At 36.0% G+C, this 15,004-nt stretch overlaps 1 protein-coding gene across 2 annotated transcripts in view; it reads right to left on the bottom strand.

Annotated features, from left to right (window-relative positions):
* TAOK1 (TAO kinase 1) overlaps positions 1–15,004 on the bottom strand; it is a 160,981-nt gene that overhangs the window by 80,961 nt on the left and 65,016 nt on the right. For both annotated transcript variants that reach the window (XM_032848449.1, XM_032848450.1), the window contains one exon: positions 13,450–13,671. In XM_032848449.1, the coding sequence (XP_032704340.1) occupies positions 13,450–13,581 (132 nt within the window). In that variant the 5' untranslated portion in view covers positions 13,582–13,671. The remainder of the gene's footprint in view (positions 1–13,449; positions 13,672–15,004) is intronic.

Raw genomic sequence — 15,004 nt, forward strand, 5'->3', positions numbered from 1 at the left:
GGTGGCTCAATCAGTTAAGCATCTGCCTTGGTCTCAGGTCCTGGGATCAAGCCCCATGTGGGGCTCCCTGCTCAGTGGGGAGCCTGCTTCTCCTTCTCTTTCTCCCTCTGCCACTCCTCCTGCTTGTGCTCTCTCTCTAACTCTATCTTTCAATTAATTATATATTAATTTATATAATATATAATTATGTATATAATTATATAATTTCAATTAATTATATAAAGATATTAATTATAATATCCTTCAAGTTAATTAATTAAAGATATCTAAAAAAAGTAAAGTCCATGCAAGTTCAAATAACATCAAAGGTTAACCTAAGAAAACCTCACTACTAATACTTGCCCAAAACAACTATAAAAGCAGGCAATATATATAAAATGACTGCATGAAACTATTGAAGAGTAACAAATGCAGGCAGGTTTTAGAGACTAGAATGCTTGAGAAAGACTAGAATGCTTCAGAGAAGAACAATATATAAAATGAGCTGTAAATTTACTGCAGCTTTATCCCTGAACTTGTGGTACAGAAAAACAGAAGCCAAGGAGAAAAGTAAGCTAAGGAGACAGAGGCCAGGAACAGGAGCTTTCAAAATGTCTGAGACTTAAGTGCATTATCTCAAAAAAGGGAGCTGAAAAGCAGCAGCTCATAAATCTGCAAGGGCTCCTGGGTGGCTCAATTGGTTGAGCATCCACTCTTGGTTTTGGTCATGAACTCTCTGTCATGAGATCAAGCTCTGCATCAGGCTCCCCACTGAGTGGAGAGTCTGCTTCAGATTCTTTCTCCCTCTCCCTTGGCCTTCTTTGATCTCACACATGCTCTCTCTCTCAAATACATAAATAAAATCTTTTCTTAAAAAAATGTAAATTAGGGGTGCCTGGGTGACTCAGCTGGTTAAGCACCTGACCTGATTTCAGCTCAGGTCATGATCTCAGGATTGTGCGATCAAGCCCTGTAATGGTTTTATTTATTTAAAAATAGGGACACCAGGGTGGCTCAGTCGGTTAAACAACTGCCTTCAGCTCAGGTCATGATCCCAGTGTTGGGCTCCCTGCTTGGCAGGAAGCCTGCTTCGCTCTCTCCTACTCCCCCTGCTTGTATTCCCTCTCTGTCTCTGTCAAATAAATAAATAAAATCTTTTAAAAATTAAATGTTAAAAAAGAATCAAATGGACATTTTAGAAAAATTGCACAAAGCACGGGAGAAAGGCAAAGTTGCACAAAGAAATGGAGAAAGACAATTGAAATAGTATAGTTTTCAAATTGTTTGAGAAGTGGTACAAGTGCTAAGTTAACTATAGTAAGCGAAGAATATATAATATGGTCAATCAGAGAAAGACAATTATCATATGATCTCCCTGATATGAGGAAGTTGAGAGGGAACATGAGGGGTTTGGGGGTTTGGAAAGAACAAATGAAACAAGATAGGATTGGGAGGGAGACAAACCATAGAGACTCTTAATCTCACAAAACAAACTGAGGGTTGCCAGGGGAAGAGGGGTAGGGAGAGGGTAGTTGGATTATGGACATTGGGGAAGGTATATGCTACAGTGAGTGCTGTGAAGTGTGTAAACCTGGCAACTCACAGACGTGTACCCCTTGGGCTAATGATACATTATATGTTAATAAAACAAAATTTTTTAAAAAGAATATATAATATCTGGGGCACCTAGGTGGCTCAGTCAGTTACACATCTGCCTTCAGCTCAGGTCATGGTTCCAGGGTCCTGGGACTGAGGCCTCCATCAGGGTCGCTGCTCAGTGGGGAGCATGCTTCTCCCTCTCCCACTCCCCTTGCTTGTATGTACACTCACACACACTCTCTCTCTCAAATAAATAAATAAAATCTTTATTTTTATTTTATTTTAGTTTTATTTATTTGACAGAGAGAAACACAGTGAGGGGAGAACACAAGCAGGGGGAGTGGGAGAGGGAGAAGCAGGTTCCCCACTGAGCAGGGAGCCCAACGAGGGGCTGGATCCCAGGATCCCGGGACCACAACCCGAGCCGAAGGCAGACACCCAACGACTGAGTCACCCAGGTGCCCCATTAAAAAAAAAAAGAATATATAATTTGTGGGGTGACGATTAAAAGAATAATAAAAGAATGGATAACCGAAAGGTTAATATGGGGGCAAATGCATGCGTGTGCGTGCATACACACACACACACACACACGTATATTTATTTAATGGTGGGGAAAATGTCAATTATTCATGTCTTTTCTTTTTAAGTAGGATCCACACCTAATATGGGATTCAAATTCACAACCCCAAGATCAAGAGTTGTATGCTCTACCGACTGAGTCAGCCAGGCACCACCCCTATGATGCCTTTTTTTGCTGTAATGATGCTTTGATATTTGGAGCCTTGCTAACAGGTAGGGACTGCCACTACCAGAGTTAGCTAATTCCTAGAGAGAGCAAACAAGCACATCTTTCATATACAAATCACCAATCCCTTACCGCCAATAACTTCACAGTCTAGGGCCTTTGTTCTCTGCTTTAATCACCACAGGGCCAAATACTAGACAACTAAGGACAACTCCTATATCCTAGAGCCTGCTGAAAGCACTTATGAATAATGCCAGGGGCATTATGGGGCACCTGGCTGGCTCAGCTGGTAAAGCATGTGACTCTTGATCTCAGGACTGTGAACTGAGCCCCATGATGGGTGCAAAGACAACTTAAAAATAAAATCTTTAAAACAAAACAAAACAAGGGGCACCTGGGTGTCTCATTCAGTTAAGTGTCTGTCTTCAGCTCAGGACCCTGAGATCCTAAGATGGAGTCCTGCATAGGGGCTCCCTGCTCAGTGGGGAGTCTGCTTCTCCCTCTTCCTTTGCCCCTCCCCCCAATAAATAAATAAAATCTTTAAAAAACAAAACAAACCCCTAGATAATCCTAAAACTTGCCCATCCTGCCTCACTTGTTTCTTACAGAAACCACAATAAATGCTCTTACCCATGATTTTCCCTTGCTGTGTCTGCTTCCTCACTGATACCAGTGCTTCCCCATATGGCCCCCTCTGGCCTGGCATGCCCCCTTCTCTTGGATCTGTTGAGTATAACAAACCATCTTTCCGGTGGCTGTTTCTACCTGATCTGTTGACGTCCCCATACCTAAATAAAACCTAAATTTACAACAATAATAACAACAATAAACTCTTGATTAATTCAAAAGACAGCAAGAAGAAGTGTGCCTGGCTGGCTCAATCAATAGAGCATGTGACTCCTAATCTTAGGGTGGTGAGTTCAAGCCCCACAATGGGCCTAGAGCTCACTTAAAAAAAAAAAAAGATGGCAAGCACAAATAACAAAAGAACAGACAGAATAAACAGAAATCAAATAGAAAAAAATAGACATATGCCCACCTATAAACAGTAATTACATAAAATATTAATGGGCAAAATAACTCAATTAAAACAAAGATGAAGTAGAGAAAAAGCCCCTTTGTTCTTAGCAGCAATTTTTTGGATAGGACACGCAAAGCACAAGAAACAAAGGCAAAAATAAGTAAATGGGACTAAACTAAATTAAAAAGCTGTGCACAGCAAAACAATCAACAAAATGAAAAAGCAATCAATGGAATGGAAGAAAACATTTGCAAATCATGATAGGGGTTAATATCCAAAATGTTTAACAAGCTCACAAAACTAAATAGTCAAAAACTAACCCAATTAAAAAAACGGACAGAGTACCTAAATAGACATTTTCCAAAAAAAGACTTACAAATGACCAACAGGTAAATGAAAAGGTGCTCAACATAACTAACTATCAGGGAAATTCAAAACTACAATTAGATATCACCTCAAATCTGTTAGAATGGCTCTTATCAAAAAGACAAGTGACGGGCGCCTGGGTGGCTCAGTGGGTTAAGCCTCTGCCTTCGGCTCAGGTCATGATCTCAAGTTCCTGGGATAGAGGCCCGCATCGGGCTCTCTGCTCAGTGGGGAGCCTGCTTCTCCCTCTCTCTGCCTGCCTCTCTGCCTACTTGTGATCTCTCTCTCTCTGTTTCAAATAAATAAATAAAATCTTTAAAAAAAAAAAAAAAGACAAGTGATAACAAGTATCAGCAAGGGTGTGCAGAAAAGGGAAACCTTGTGCACTGCTTATTGGTATAAACACTATGGAAACCAAAAAGGAAGTTTGTTAAAAAATTAAAAATAGAACTACCATATGACCTAGCCAATCCTACTTCTGGGTACATACCCAAAAGAACTGAATTCAAGATCTTGAAGAGATACCTACAGCCCCAAATTCACTGCCTTATTCACAGTAGACAAGATACAGAAATAACCAGAAGATTCTGTCAAAGGATGAGTGATAAAAATGTGGTGTACACACACACACACACACACACACAACACTGTATATTAATTCAGCCATGAGGAAGAACCAACAACTTGGATGCAACAACTTGGATGAAACTTGAGGGCATTATGCTAAGTAAAATAAGTGAGACAGAAAAAGGCAAATACAGGGCATCTGGCTGGCTCAGTCGGATTAGCATGGGACTCTTGATCTCAGGGTTGTGAGTTCAAGCCCCATGTTGGGTACACAGATTACTTAAATAAATAAACTTAAAAAGACAAAGAAAAATAATGTATATTGTCACTTTTATGTAGAATCTAAAGAAGTTGCACTCAGAAACAGAGGAAAATAGTGGTTACCAGGGGGTTGGGAAGTGGGGGAAAATGGGGAGATACTGGTCAAAGGATATAAACTTCCAGTTATAAGATTAAAAAATTCTGAAATTCAATTCATGGTGATTACAACTAATAATACCGTATCATACACTTGAAAGTTCCTAAGAGAGTAGATCTTAAATGTTCTCACTATAAAAAGGAAATGATTAGGTGACAGGAAGGAGGTGTTAATGATATTACAGTGGTTATCATTTTGCAATATATAAATGTATCAAGTTGACACACTGGACACCTTAAACTTACACAATTATTATGTATCAATCACATCACAATAAAGGTGGAAAAATTCTGGGGGAAAAGACAACAAAGATGAGAAACATTTCATATTTTTTAATTTTGGGGGGAGGGGCAGCGAAAGAGGGGGAGACAATCTTAATCAGGCTCCATGCTTAACCCAGTGGTTCAAGCAGGGCTCGATCTCACAACCCTGAGATCATGACCTGAGCCAAAATCAAGAGCTGGCACTTAACCAACTAAACCACCCAGGCTCCCTAAGAAACACTTCAAATATAAGGTTCCAGAAATGGTAAATGAAAAAAGATGGAAAAAGAAATAGCAGGCAAGCATTTGCCAAAGAAAAATGTCTAATTAACGTCAAAGTAGATTTTAAAGCAAGAAATACTATGAAAGATAAAGAGTGAAATTTTTGTACTGATAATGGGACAATTCACCAAGAAGATACAATAATCCAAAATTTGTACATTTCTAATAACACAGGTTAGAAATGCATAAAGTAAGAGAGCGATAAAAGGAAAAACAGATAAATGCACAATCAGAAGAGATTTGAAAACACATCTCTGAGTTGCTGATAACATGCACACCAAAAACAAATGAAATTAGAAAGGATGCAAAAGATCTGAAGAATATAATCAATATATGTTCTCAGCTTGACATGCATTGATCGTTATACCCAACAAACTACAGAATAAATGTAATTTTCCAATTCTGGGAGAAAATATTCACAAAACACATAATATTGGTAAGTATCCAGGACCTACAAAGAATTCATAAAACCCAAAAAGAAAAACAACCTAGTTTTTAAGAAATGTGCAAAACATCTCAACAAACACTTCCCAAAGATATGTGAATGACCATTAAGTCTATGAAAACATACTATCACCAATCATCAGGGAAATATACATTAAAACCTTACTGAAATACTATTACACATCCACCAGAATGACTCAAATTAAAATGACTGTTAACACCTAATGTTGGAAAGAACATGAAGTAAACAGAATTCCCATATACTATTGATGGGAGCGTAAAATTTTTACTTCTTCATGAAAAATCTGGGAATTGGTCATAAAACTCAATATATACCTGCCCTATGATCCCAACAATTTCATCCATACTTAAGAAAAATGAAAAACTGAGTTCACAAAGATTTACAAATCAAAAGACTTAAGTCAAAAAAGGTTATGAGACAAAGACATTATATACTAATAAAAGTTCAATACAGCAAGAAGATTTAACAATTATAAACATTTACAATACCTAATAAAAGGTATAAAAGGTCATTAAGATATATGAAGTGAAAATTGACAGAATTGAAAAGATATTAACAGTTCTCTACCTAGTTGGAGACTTTAATATTCCATTAATAATGGAAAGAACAACCAGAGAGAAGATAAGCAAGGAAATAGAGAACTTAACACAATAAACCAACTAGATTTAATATACACATAAAGAACAGAACACTCAGGGAAATAGAGAACTTAACACAATAAACCAACCAGATTTAATATACATATACAGAACACTCTACCCAACAACAGAATACATATTCTTTCCAAGGTTCATGGGACACTTTCCTAACATATGTTAGGTCACAAATCAAGTCTCAATTAATTTAAAAAGACAGATATCATACAAAGAATCTTCTCTGATCTCAATGCAATAAAGTCAGAAATTTGTAACAAAAAAGGAAAACCAAGGGCGCCTAGGTGGCTCAGTCAGTTAAGCACCCGACTCTTGATTTCAACTCAAGTCATGATCTCAGGGTTGTAAGATCGAGCCCCACGTCTCCCCCTCCCTCTACCTCTCCCTCAAAAACAAAAAACTAGAAAATTCACAAAGTTGGGGAAATTAAACAACATATTTCTAACAACAATGGATCAAAGAATAAATCACAAGGGAAATTAGAATACGTAGAGTTGAATGAAGATAAAAATACAACATATCAAAACTTATGGGGCCAAGTAAAAAAAATGCTCAGAAATTTGTAGCTATGAAGACTTACATTAAAAAAAAAATTCTCAAATTAACAACCTAACTTAACCACTTAAGGAACTAGAAAAAGAACAAACTAAACCTAAATGTAGCAGAAGTAAGGAAATAATAAAGATTAAAGCAGAGATAAAACAGAGAACAGAAAAATAACAGGGAAAAATCAATGAAATCAAAAGTTGGTTTTTCAAAAAGATCAATAAAATTGATGAACCTTTAAGTCAGATGGCCTAAGGAACAAAAAATACTAAAATCAGAAATTAACAGGGGACATTACTACTGATTCTACAGAAATAAAAGAATTTTAAGAAAGTACTATGAACTATATCAACAAATTAGATGAAAAGGGTAAATTCTGAAAATACAAAACCTACCAAGACCAAGCCATGAAGAAATAGAAAACGTGAATAGTATTACTTACAAGTAGATTGGATCAATAATCAAAAATTTCCTAATAAAGCAAAGCCCTGGACCCAATGGACTCTTAAAATTCAACAATTAGGAAACATAAAACCTGATTTACAAATGGGCCTAACACCCTGACACCTTAACAAAGAAAATATACAGATGGGAAACAAGCATATGTAAAGATGGCTCATACCATGTATTACAGGGAAACAGGTATTAAAACAATGAGGTACTACTAGACACAATTAGATTGGCCAAAATCTGGAACACTGACAGTACCCTTTGATACTGATGAGGATATGGAGCAACAAGAACTCTTCATTCAGTCTTGGTGGGAATGCAAAATGGTAGAGTCCCTTTATAAGACAGTTTGGTGGTTTCTTACAAAATTAAACATATTTTTACCATAAAATGCAGCAGTGGCACTCCTTGGTATTTATTTAAAGGAGGTGAAAATACATCCACACAAATACCTGCAAACAGAGGTTTTCTTCAAGGCAGCAAAAATACTCTGTATGATGATGGGTACTTACCATACATTTGACTATACCCATAGAATGTACAGTATCAAGAGTGAACCCTAATGTTACGGTGATTATGCTATGCCAGTGTAGGTTCATCAGTTGTATTCTGGTGGAAGATACTGATAATGGGGGAGGTTATGCATGTGTGAGGGAAAGGATTATATGAAATCCCTCTGTACCTTCCTTTCAATTTTACTGTGAGCCTAACTAAAACTGTTCTAGAAAAATAAAGTCGTTTTTAAAAATGTTTTTATATATCTCTACTTGAGGTGCCTAGGTGGCTCAGTCGGTTAAGCATCTACCTTTGGCTCAGGTCATGATCTCAGGGTCCTGGGATCCAGCCCTGTGTTGGGCTCCCTACTCAGCTGGAAATCCGCTTCTCCTCCTTCTGCCCCTATCCCCAGATCGTGCTCTCTCACATGAGCTCTCTCTCTCTCTAAAAATAAATAAAATATTTTTTAAATAAATAAATAAATATCTGTACTTAATTTAAAATCTTCAGCTCAATTTCCTTAAGATGAAACTGTTCAGGTTTATAAAGTATTACAACTTCACTTCTCAACAGGAAGTATATTTTTTAAGTTTTTATTTTTTACTTAAGTAATCTCCATATCCAACATAGAGCTTGAACTCTCCAGGACCCCCAGATAAAGAGTTGCATGCTCTTCTGACTGAACCACCCACGCACCTCTATGTATCTTTTACCTGCTTATGGCAGTGTATTTTTAAACAATGAAAAAAAATTAACCTACTTTCTCCCTTTAATAAGTTCTATGCCAAAAGATGTCTCCTTTCACCTGTAGAAGAAACTGCCAAATAGATACACACCATAAAATATTTCTCCCAGGGGTGCCTGGGTGGCCCAGTTGGTTAAGCAATCAATTTGATTCTGGCTCAGGTCACAATCTCAGGGTTGTGAAATCAAGCCCTGCATTCGGCTCCATGTTCAGCATGGGGCCTGCTTAAGATTCTCTCTCTCTTTCTCCCTCTGCCTCTTCCTACTCATGCTCTGTTCTCTCTTGAAAAGCAAAAACAAACAAAATCCCCCCAAAACCTCTTTAAATTACTATCACTTCTGGTTCTATTCTGTTTCTTCTCTTTGCCTAGTTAGGCACTAATACCATACGGCTTTAATTATTGTGCTGTAGTTTTAAAAAAAATTTTAAATAAACACTACACCAATGTGGGGCTCAAATTCACAACCCTGAGATCAAGAGTTGCATGCTCCACTGACTGAACCAACTGGGTGCCTCTACTGTGTCACAGTTTTTTAATAATTGATAATCCAAGGCTCCCTTCAATAGTCTCCTATTAAATATTCTTCATTATTTTCTAGCCTACTCACATTACTTTATTCTCCTTTTCTTTTTTTTCCCTCCAAACTAGCAAACATATCTATTTAGAAGAAATATAATGATGTTCAATTATAGTATTATTTCAGAAAAAGGGGGGGCAGGGTTGGAAAAACCTAACTATCTAATCATGTGGAATGAAAAGCAAATTATGATATATTGAATGGATATATAAAATCTGATACAATAATTGTTATACATGTATACTTATTAATATGAAAAATAAGGACTATAAAATTTTAAAAAACAAATGATACCATTTTCATTTTAAAACCTAAATGGCAAGTGAACAGTATATAAACAGTACATATTTCAAATATATGTTGGATAAATAATTATTTCATTTTGTCCTGGACTATGGGGTTTCTAGGACATGGGACTTTCCCCACTAACACCGGGAGTCTTGGCTAAATTGAGATAACAGTCATCCTAAATCTATGTACATTACTGAAAGGCTGAAAAGATATAAATGAAATAGTATCAGTGGCTATCTGAAGGGAAAATAATTATAAGTATTGGTTTCTGTATGCTTTTCATTTTTCAGTTAAAAGTGATATAATACATCTTTATATGAACAAGCAAAGTTTACTAAGGGTCTTTTACTGAAAATCCCAAACCAGAATTATAGTTAAAACTCAAGAGAAAACATGGGGCGCCTGGGTGGCTCAGTGGGTTGAGCCTCTGCCTTCAGCTCAGGTCATGATCTCAGGGTCCTGGGATCGAGCCCCGCATCGGGCTCTCTGCTCAGCGGGGAGCCTGCTTCCCCCTCTCTCTCTGCCTGACTCTCTGCCTACTTGTGATCTCTGTCAAATAAATAAAGAAAAATCTTTAAAAAAAAAAAAAAAAAAAAAAAAAACTCAAGAGAAAACAGACTTAATTACAACAATAAAAAAGTAATGAGAGAAGAGCCAAAACTAAAACCAGGAATGAGCGGGAATAGTACAACCAATCTGCAGAAATAAAAAGAGTTATGCGTGAGAATACTATTTACAACTGTATACCAATAAATTAGATAACCTAGATGAAACAAATTCCTAGAACCCACAAATAAAGTAACTTAAGAAAATAAAAAATAGCAACAGACGTTTAACAAGTAAGCACTGAAAAAGTAATCAAAAACAAAGTCCATAACCAGATGCCTTTCCTGTGAATTCTACCAAACAGTTAAAGAATGAACACCAATTCTTCCCCAACTCTTCCAAAAAATAAAAGAGAACACTTCCTAACTCAATGAGGCCAGTATTAGCCTGACACCAATACCAGACCAAGAAAATTACAGTGTCTCTTATGAACACTGATATGAAAATCCTCAAAGTACTATCAAACCAAATCCAACAGCATATTAAATTATAAACCATGACAAAGTGGAATTTATTCCAGAAATGCACGAGCAGTTCAATGTAACAAAATCAATAATGTAATATACTACGTTAGCAGAACAAAGGAGAAAAACCATATCATCATCTTAATTGATATCAAAAAGACATATAACAGGGGCACCTGGGTGGCTTAGTGGGTTAAAGCCTCGGCCTTCGGCTCAGGTCATGATCCCAGGGTCCTGGGATCGAGCCCCACATCGGGCTCTCTGCTCAGCGGTGAGCCTGCTTCCACCTCTCTCTCTGCCTGTCTCTGCCTACTTGTGATCTTTGTCTGTCAAATAAGTAAATAAAATCTTAAAAAAAAAAACAGATATACAACAGAGTGCAACAACCTTTCATTAAAAAACAAAAACAAAAACTAGAAACAGAAGGAACTTCCTCAATATGATAAAGGGCATTTAAGAAAACCCCACAGCTAATATCATCCTCAATGACGAAAACTGAAAAAAGCTTTCTCCCTAAAATCAGGAACAAGGATGCTCACTTTCATCACCACCATCCAAGTTCTAATTAGAGCAAACAGATAAGAAAAACAAATAAAAAGCATCCAAATTGGAAAGGAAGAAGTAAAACAATTTTTACTTGTAAGTGCCATGATCTTATACAGAATTCCAAAGTATCCACATGAAAGATACTAGAGCTAGGAAAATTAGCGAAATTGTAGGACAAAAAAAAAAAACAAAACCACCAATGCACATAAATCAGCTGTTTCTATATACCAGCAATGAATAATCTAAAGAGGGAATTAAGAAAGTAATTACATTTACAGTAGCATCTAAAAGAATAACAGACTGATGACTAAATTTAAGCAATGAATTGTAACACTTATACACTGAAAACTATAAAACATTGCTGAACAGAATTAAAGAAGACCTAAATAAATGTTTAAAAGGACATCTGCATTCATAGTGAGTGCACTATGTGCACCGTCTACAGATCTAAACAATTCCTAATAAAATTCCAACAGCAGAAATGGAAAAGCCAATCCTCAAATTCATATGGAATTGCAAAGGGCCCCAAATAGCAAAAACTATCTTTAAAAAGAATAAAGTTATCCCTGATCTCAAACTTACTACAAAGCTACAGTAATCAAAACATTATGATACTAGCATAAAGATGGATATGCAGACAAGTGGAAAAGAACTGAGAGTTTTCAGAAGTAAACCTATACAATATGACCAATTGATTGCACAAATATGTCAAGACAATTCAATGGGGGAAAGAATAGTCTTTTTAATAGAGGGCACTGGAACAACTGGATTTCCACATACAAAAGAATGAAGTTGGACCTTTACCTCACAACATATACAAAAATTAACTCAAAATGAATCAAGAGCTAAGACCATAAAACTCTTAGGAGAAAACACAGGGATAAATCTTCATGACCTTGAATTTCACACTGAATTCTTAGACATGACACCAAAAGCATAAGTAACAATGACAAAAAAATAGACCAATTGGACTTAATCCAAATTTAATACTTCAGTACATCAAAGGACATTATCAAAAAAGTGAAAAGACAAACTACAGAATGAGAGAAAATATTTGCAAATTGTGCATCCGATAAGGATTTAATATTCAGGATACATAATGAACCTTTACAATTCAACATGGAGACAAACCACCCGAATTTTAAAATGGGCAAAGGATCTGAATAGGCATTTCTCCAAAGAAGATATACAAATGGCCAATAAGCACATGAAAAGCTGCTCAACATTATTAGCCAATAGGGAAATATAAATCAAAACATCAAGATACTACTTCATACCGAGTAGGATAGCTATAATCAAAATAACAAAAATAAGAGGCATTTGCAAGGACATGGAGTAGCTAGAACTCTGGTAAACTGCTAGTGGGAATGGAAACATATAATGGTGCAGTCTGGCAGTTTATCAAAAAGTTAAACATAAAATCACCGTGTGATCTTGTATTTTCACTCCTAGACATGCACCCAAATTTGAAAACAGTGACTCAAATGAGTATTTTTACACCAGTGTTCATTATAGCATTTATTCACAATAGCCAAAAGGTGGACATGATCTAGTGTCCATCAACAAATGAATGGATAAGCAAACCATAGTATATTCATAAAATGGGATATTATTCAGCTATAAAAAGGAAAAGTACTGATACATGCTACAACATGGTTGACCTGTAAAGTATTATGCTATACATCATACTAAGTGATATAAGCTATACACAAAAGTACAAATATTGTATGATTTCATTTCATTCATATGAAATCTAGAATAGCCAAATTCATAGAAAAAAGTAGATCAGAGGTTTGGTAGAGGGAGAAGGAGGAGTTGTTGCTAATAAATACAGAGCTTCTATTGGGGTGATGAAAAAGTTTTAGAAATAATGGTAATGGTTGTACAACACTGTGAGTGTAATTAACATCACAAACTGTACAGTTAAAAATGGTTAAAATGGCAAATTTGATGATTCTTTTAGCACAACACATGCATATACATACACAAGAGAAAAAGACTTTGGTACATAACCTTCTGTCAAAAGATAATTCTAGATTTCCACAAGCACTAAAACTGTGTATGAGACTTTACAGAAGTCGGTGTTCTGCAACATTTAATTCTATAGTAATGCAAGTTATTAGACACCTCAAACCACTGTGCTAAAATGCTAAACCACATGTAAGTTAAAGCAAAATAAAATTTCCCCATTTTTTTCAATAATCCAAGCAGCTCAATAAATATAACTACCTACTTTCATATTATACACATTTATCTATTCAAGTAATTATAAAATGGACTATGTTTCTTTATATTATTTTTTTTTACCCTGTTGGGACTAGATACTAAGTAAATACGGGTCACTGGTATAAACCTTTAACACTTACAAAATACACTGCTCCAAAGCTTCCATGGCCAATTTCTCTGAGATCTGTGAAGAGCTTCTCTGGATCTTCTTTGAAGAAGAGCTCTGCAATTTCAGGGTCCTTCAGGCTGCCCGCTCGGTTAGTTGATGGCATCCTGCTGGGCAATCAGTTCTCTGATTCTAATTTTATACTGCTATCCCAATCCTTGGTTCATCTGTATGAATGAAGCCACGTTGGCATGAACTATTGCAGAAAAAGAAGAAAAAAAAAGTCAGGAAAAGCAAAAGCTGCTAAGAATAATTAGTACAAGATCATTTTCTGATAGTATTATCTCAGGCATTGATTTTTCACTGAGAAGGAAATGTGGTCTACTAGTTCCTCAACCTGGTTCAGCATCACAATCACTTGTGGTACTTTAAGAAAACGCAGATTCTTAATATCCATAGTATGTAAATATATACTCTATTTATACTTTTAAAAATTAAACAAATCTTATGTCTTAGAAGCCTTTCTGTATCTGTATTTAAAGAGTTATCTAATCCAGATGCAGTGCACCCATCGGAAGAGATAACACATAAGCTATCAAAAACATGCACAACTGAAGTTGTGCCAATACTATGTCTTTAACACCAGGAAGACTCCCATCTATTAATGTTATTCAAATGTAAGAAAATACACAAAAGATTTAATTCAGTCAGTTATTTCTTTTCCTTTCAGATACCATTTGCCAGTGTTAATCAACTCTAACAGACATTCCAAAGAAAACTACAATGGGACAAAGTAATGAATTTCACACAGATAACTGTTGCCCCATAAAACTGATTCACATTAAAAAATATGGCCTTTGTCAAATCTGCATCATAAGTAGTACCACAAATAACCACTAAATTCCCTGGTGTTGTTATCAGTTCCTTTATATCTTATTACTCAATTTTAAAATTATCTGTCATAATTGACAGGCTTCATAACCTGGGTTCTGGAATGACACAGCCTGGACATGAATCCTGGCAACACTATTTACAAACTGTGAACATGGGGATCCTCATTTTCCTAATCTGTACACTGAAAATAACCTATTTCATAGAAGGGGATAGCATCATCCAGAAAAATCTGAGAAGTAAGAAATAATGAGGGAACTGAACATTAACTTTATCAAATACCAAAAAGTAACTATAGCATCATTTAGAATACTAAAAATAGGACAAGCAAATCCATAATCTAAAAGACAGTCCAGAAACAAACCCGTGTATGTCTATCTTGGAATTTAGCATACAACTAAAGGAGAAGAAATAAATGTTGAGAAAATTGATAACCCATTCAGAAAAAATATATAAAAAATTATAATCCATGCTAAGTGGCTTAAGAAACATCCCAAATAAATGAGGAAAAAATGAATTTGAGACCTGTTCCTTAAACTGAACACCTGAATTACATATGGGTCAGAAATACAAACATAAAGAATGAAACTGGGGCATCTGGTTGGCTCAGTAAGAAGAACATGACTCGATCTTGGGGTCATAAGCTTGAGCCCCACACTAGGTGCAGAAATTACTTGAATAAAACTATAAAAAATGAA

This window comes from Lontra canadensis, unplaced genomic scaffold (genome assembly GCF_010015895.1).
Source record: "Lontra canadensis isolate GAN:19392208 unplaced genomic scaffold, GSC_riverotter_1.0 scaffold204, whole genome shotgun sequence".
NCBI lineage: Eukaryota > Metazoa > Chordata > Mammalia > Carnivora > Mustelidae > Lontra > Lontra canadensis.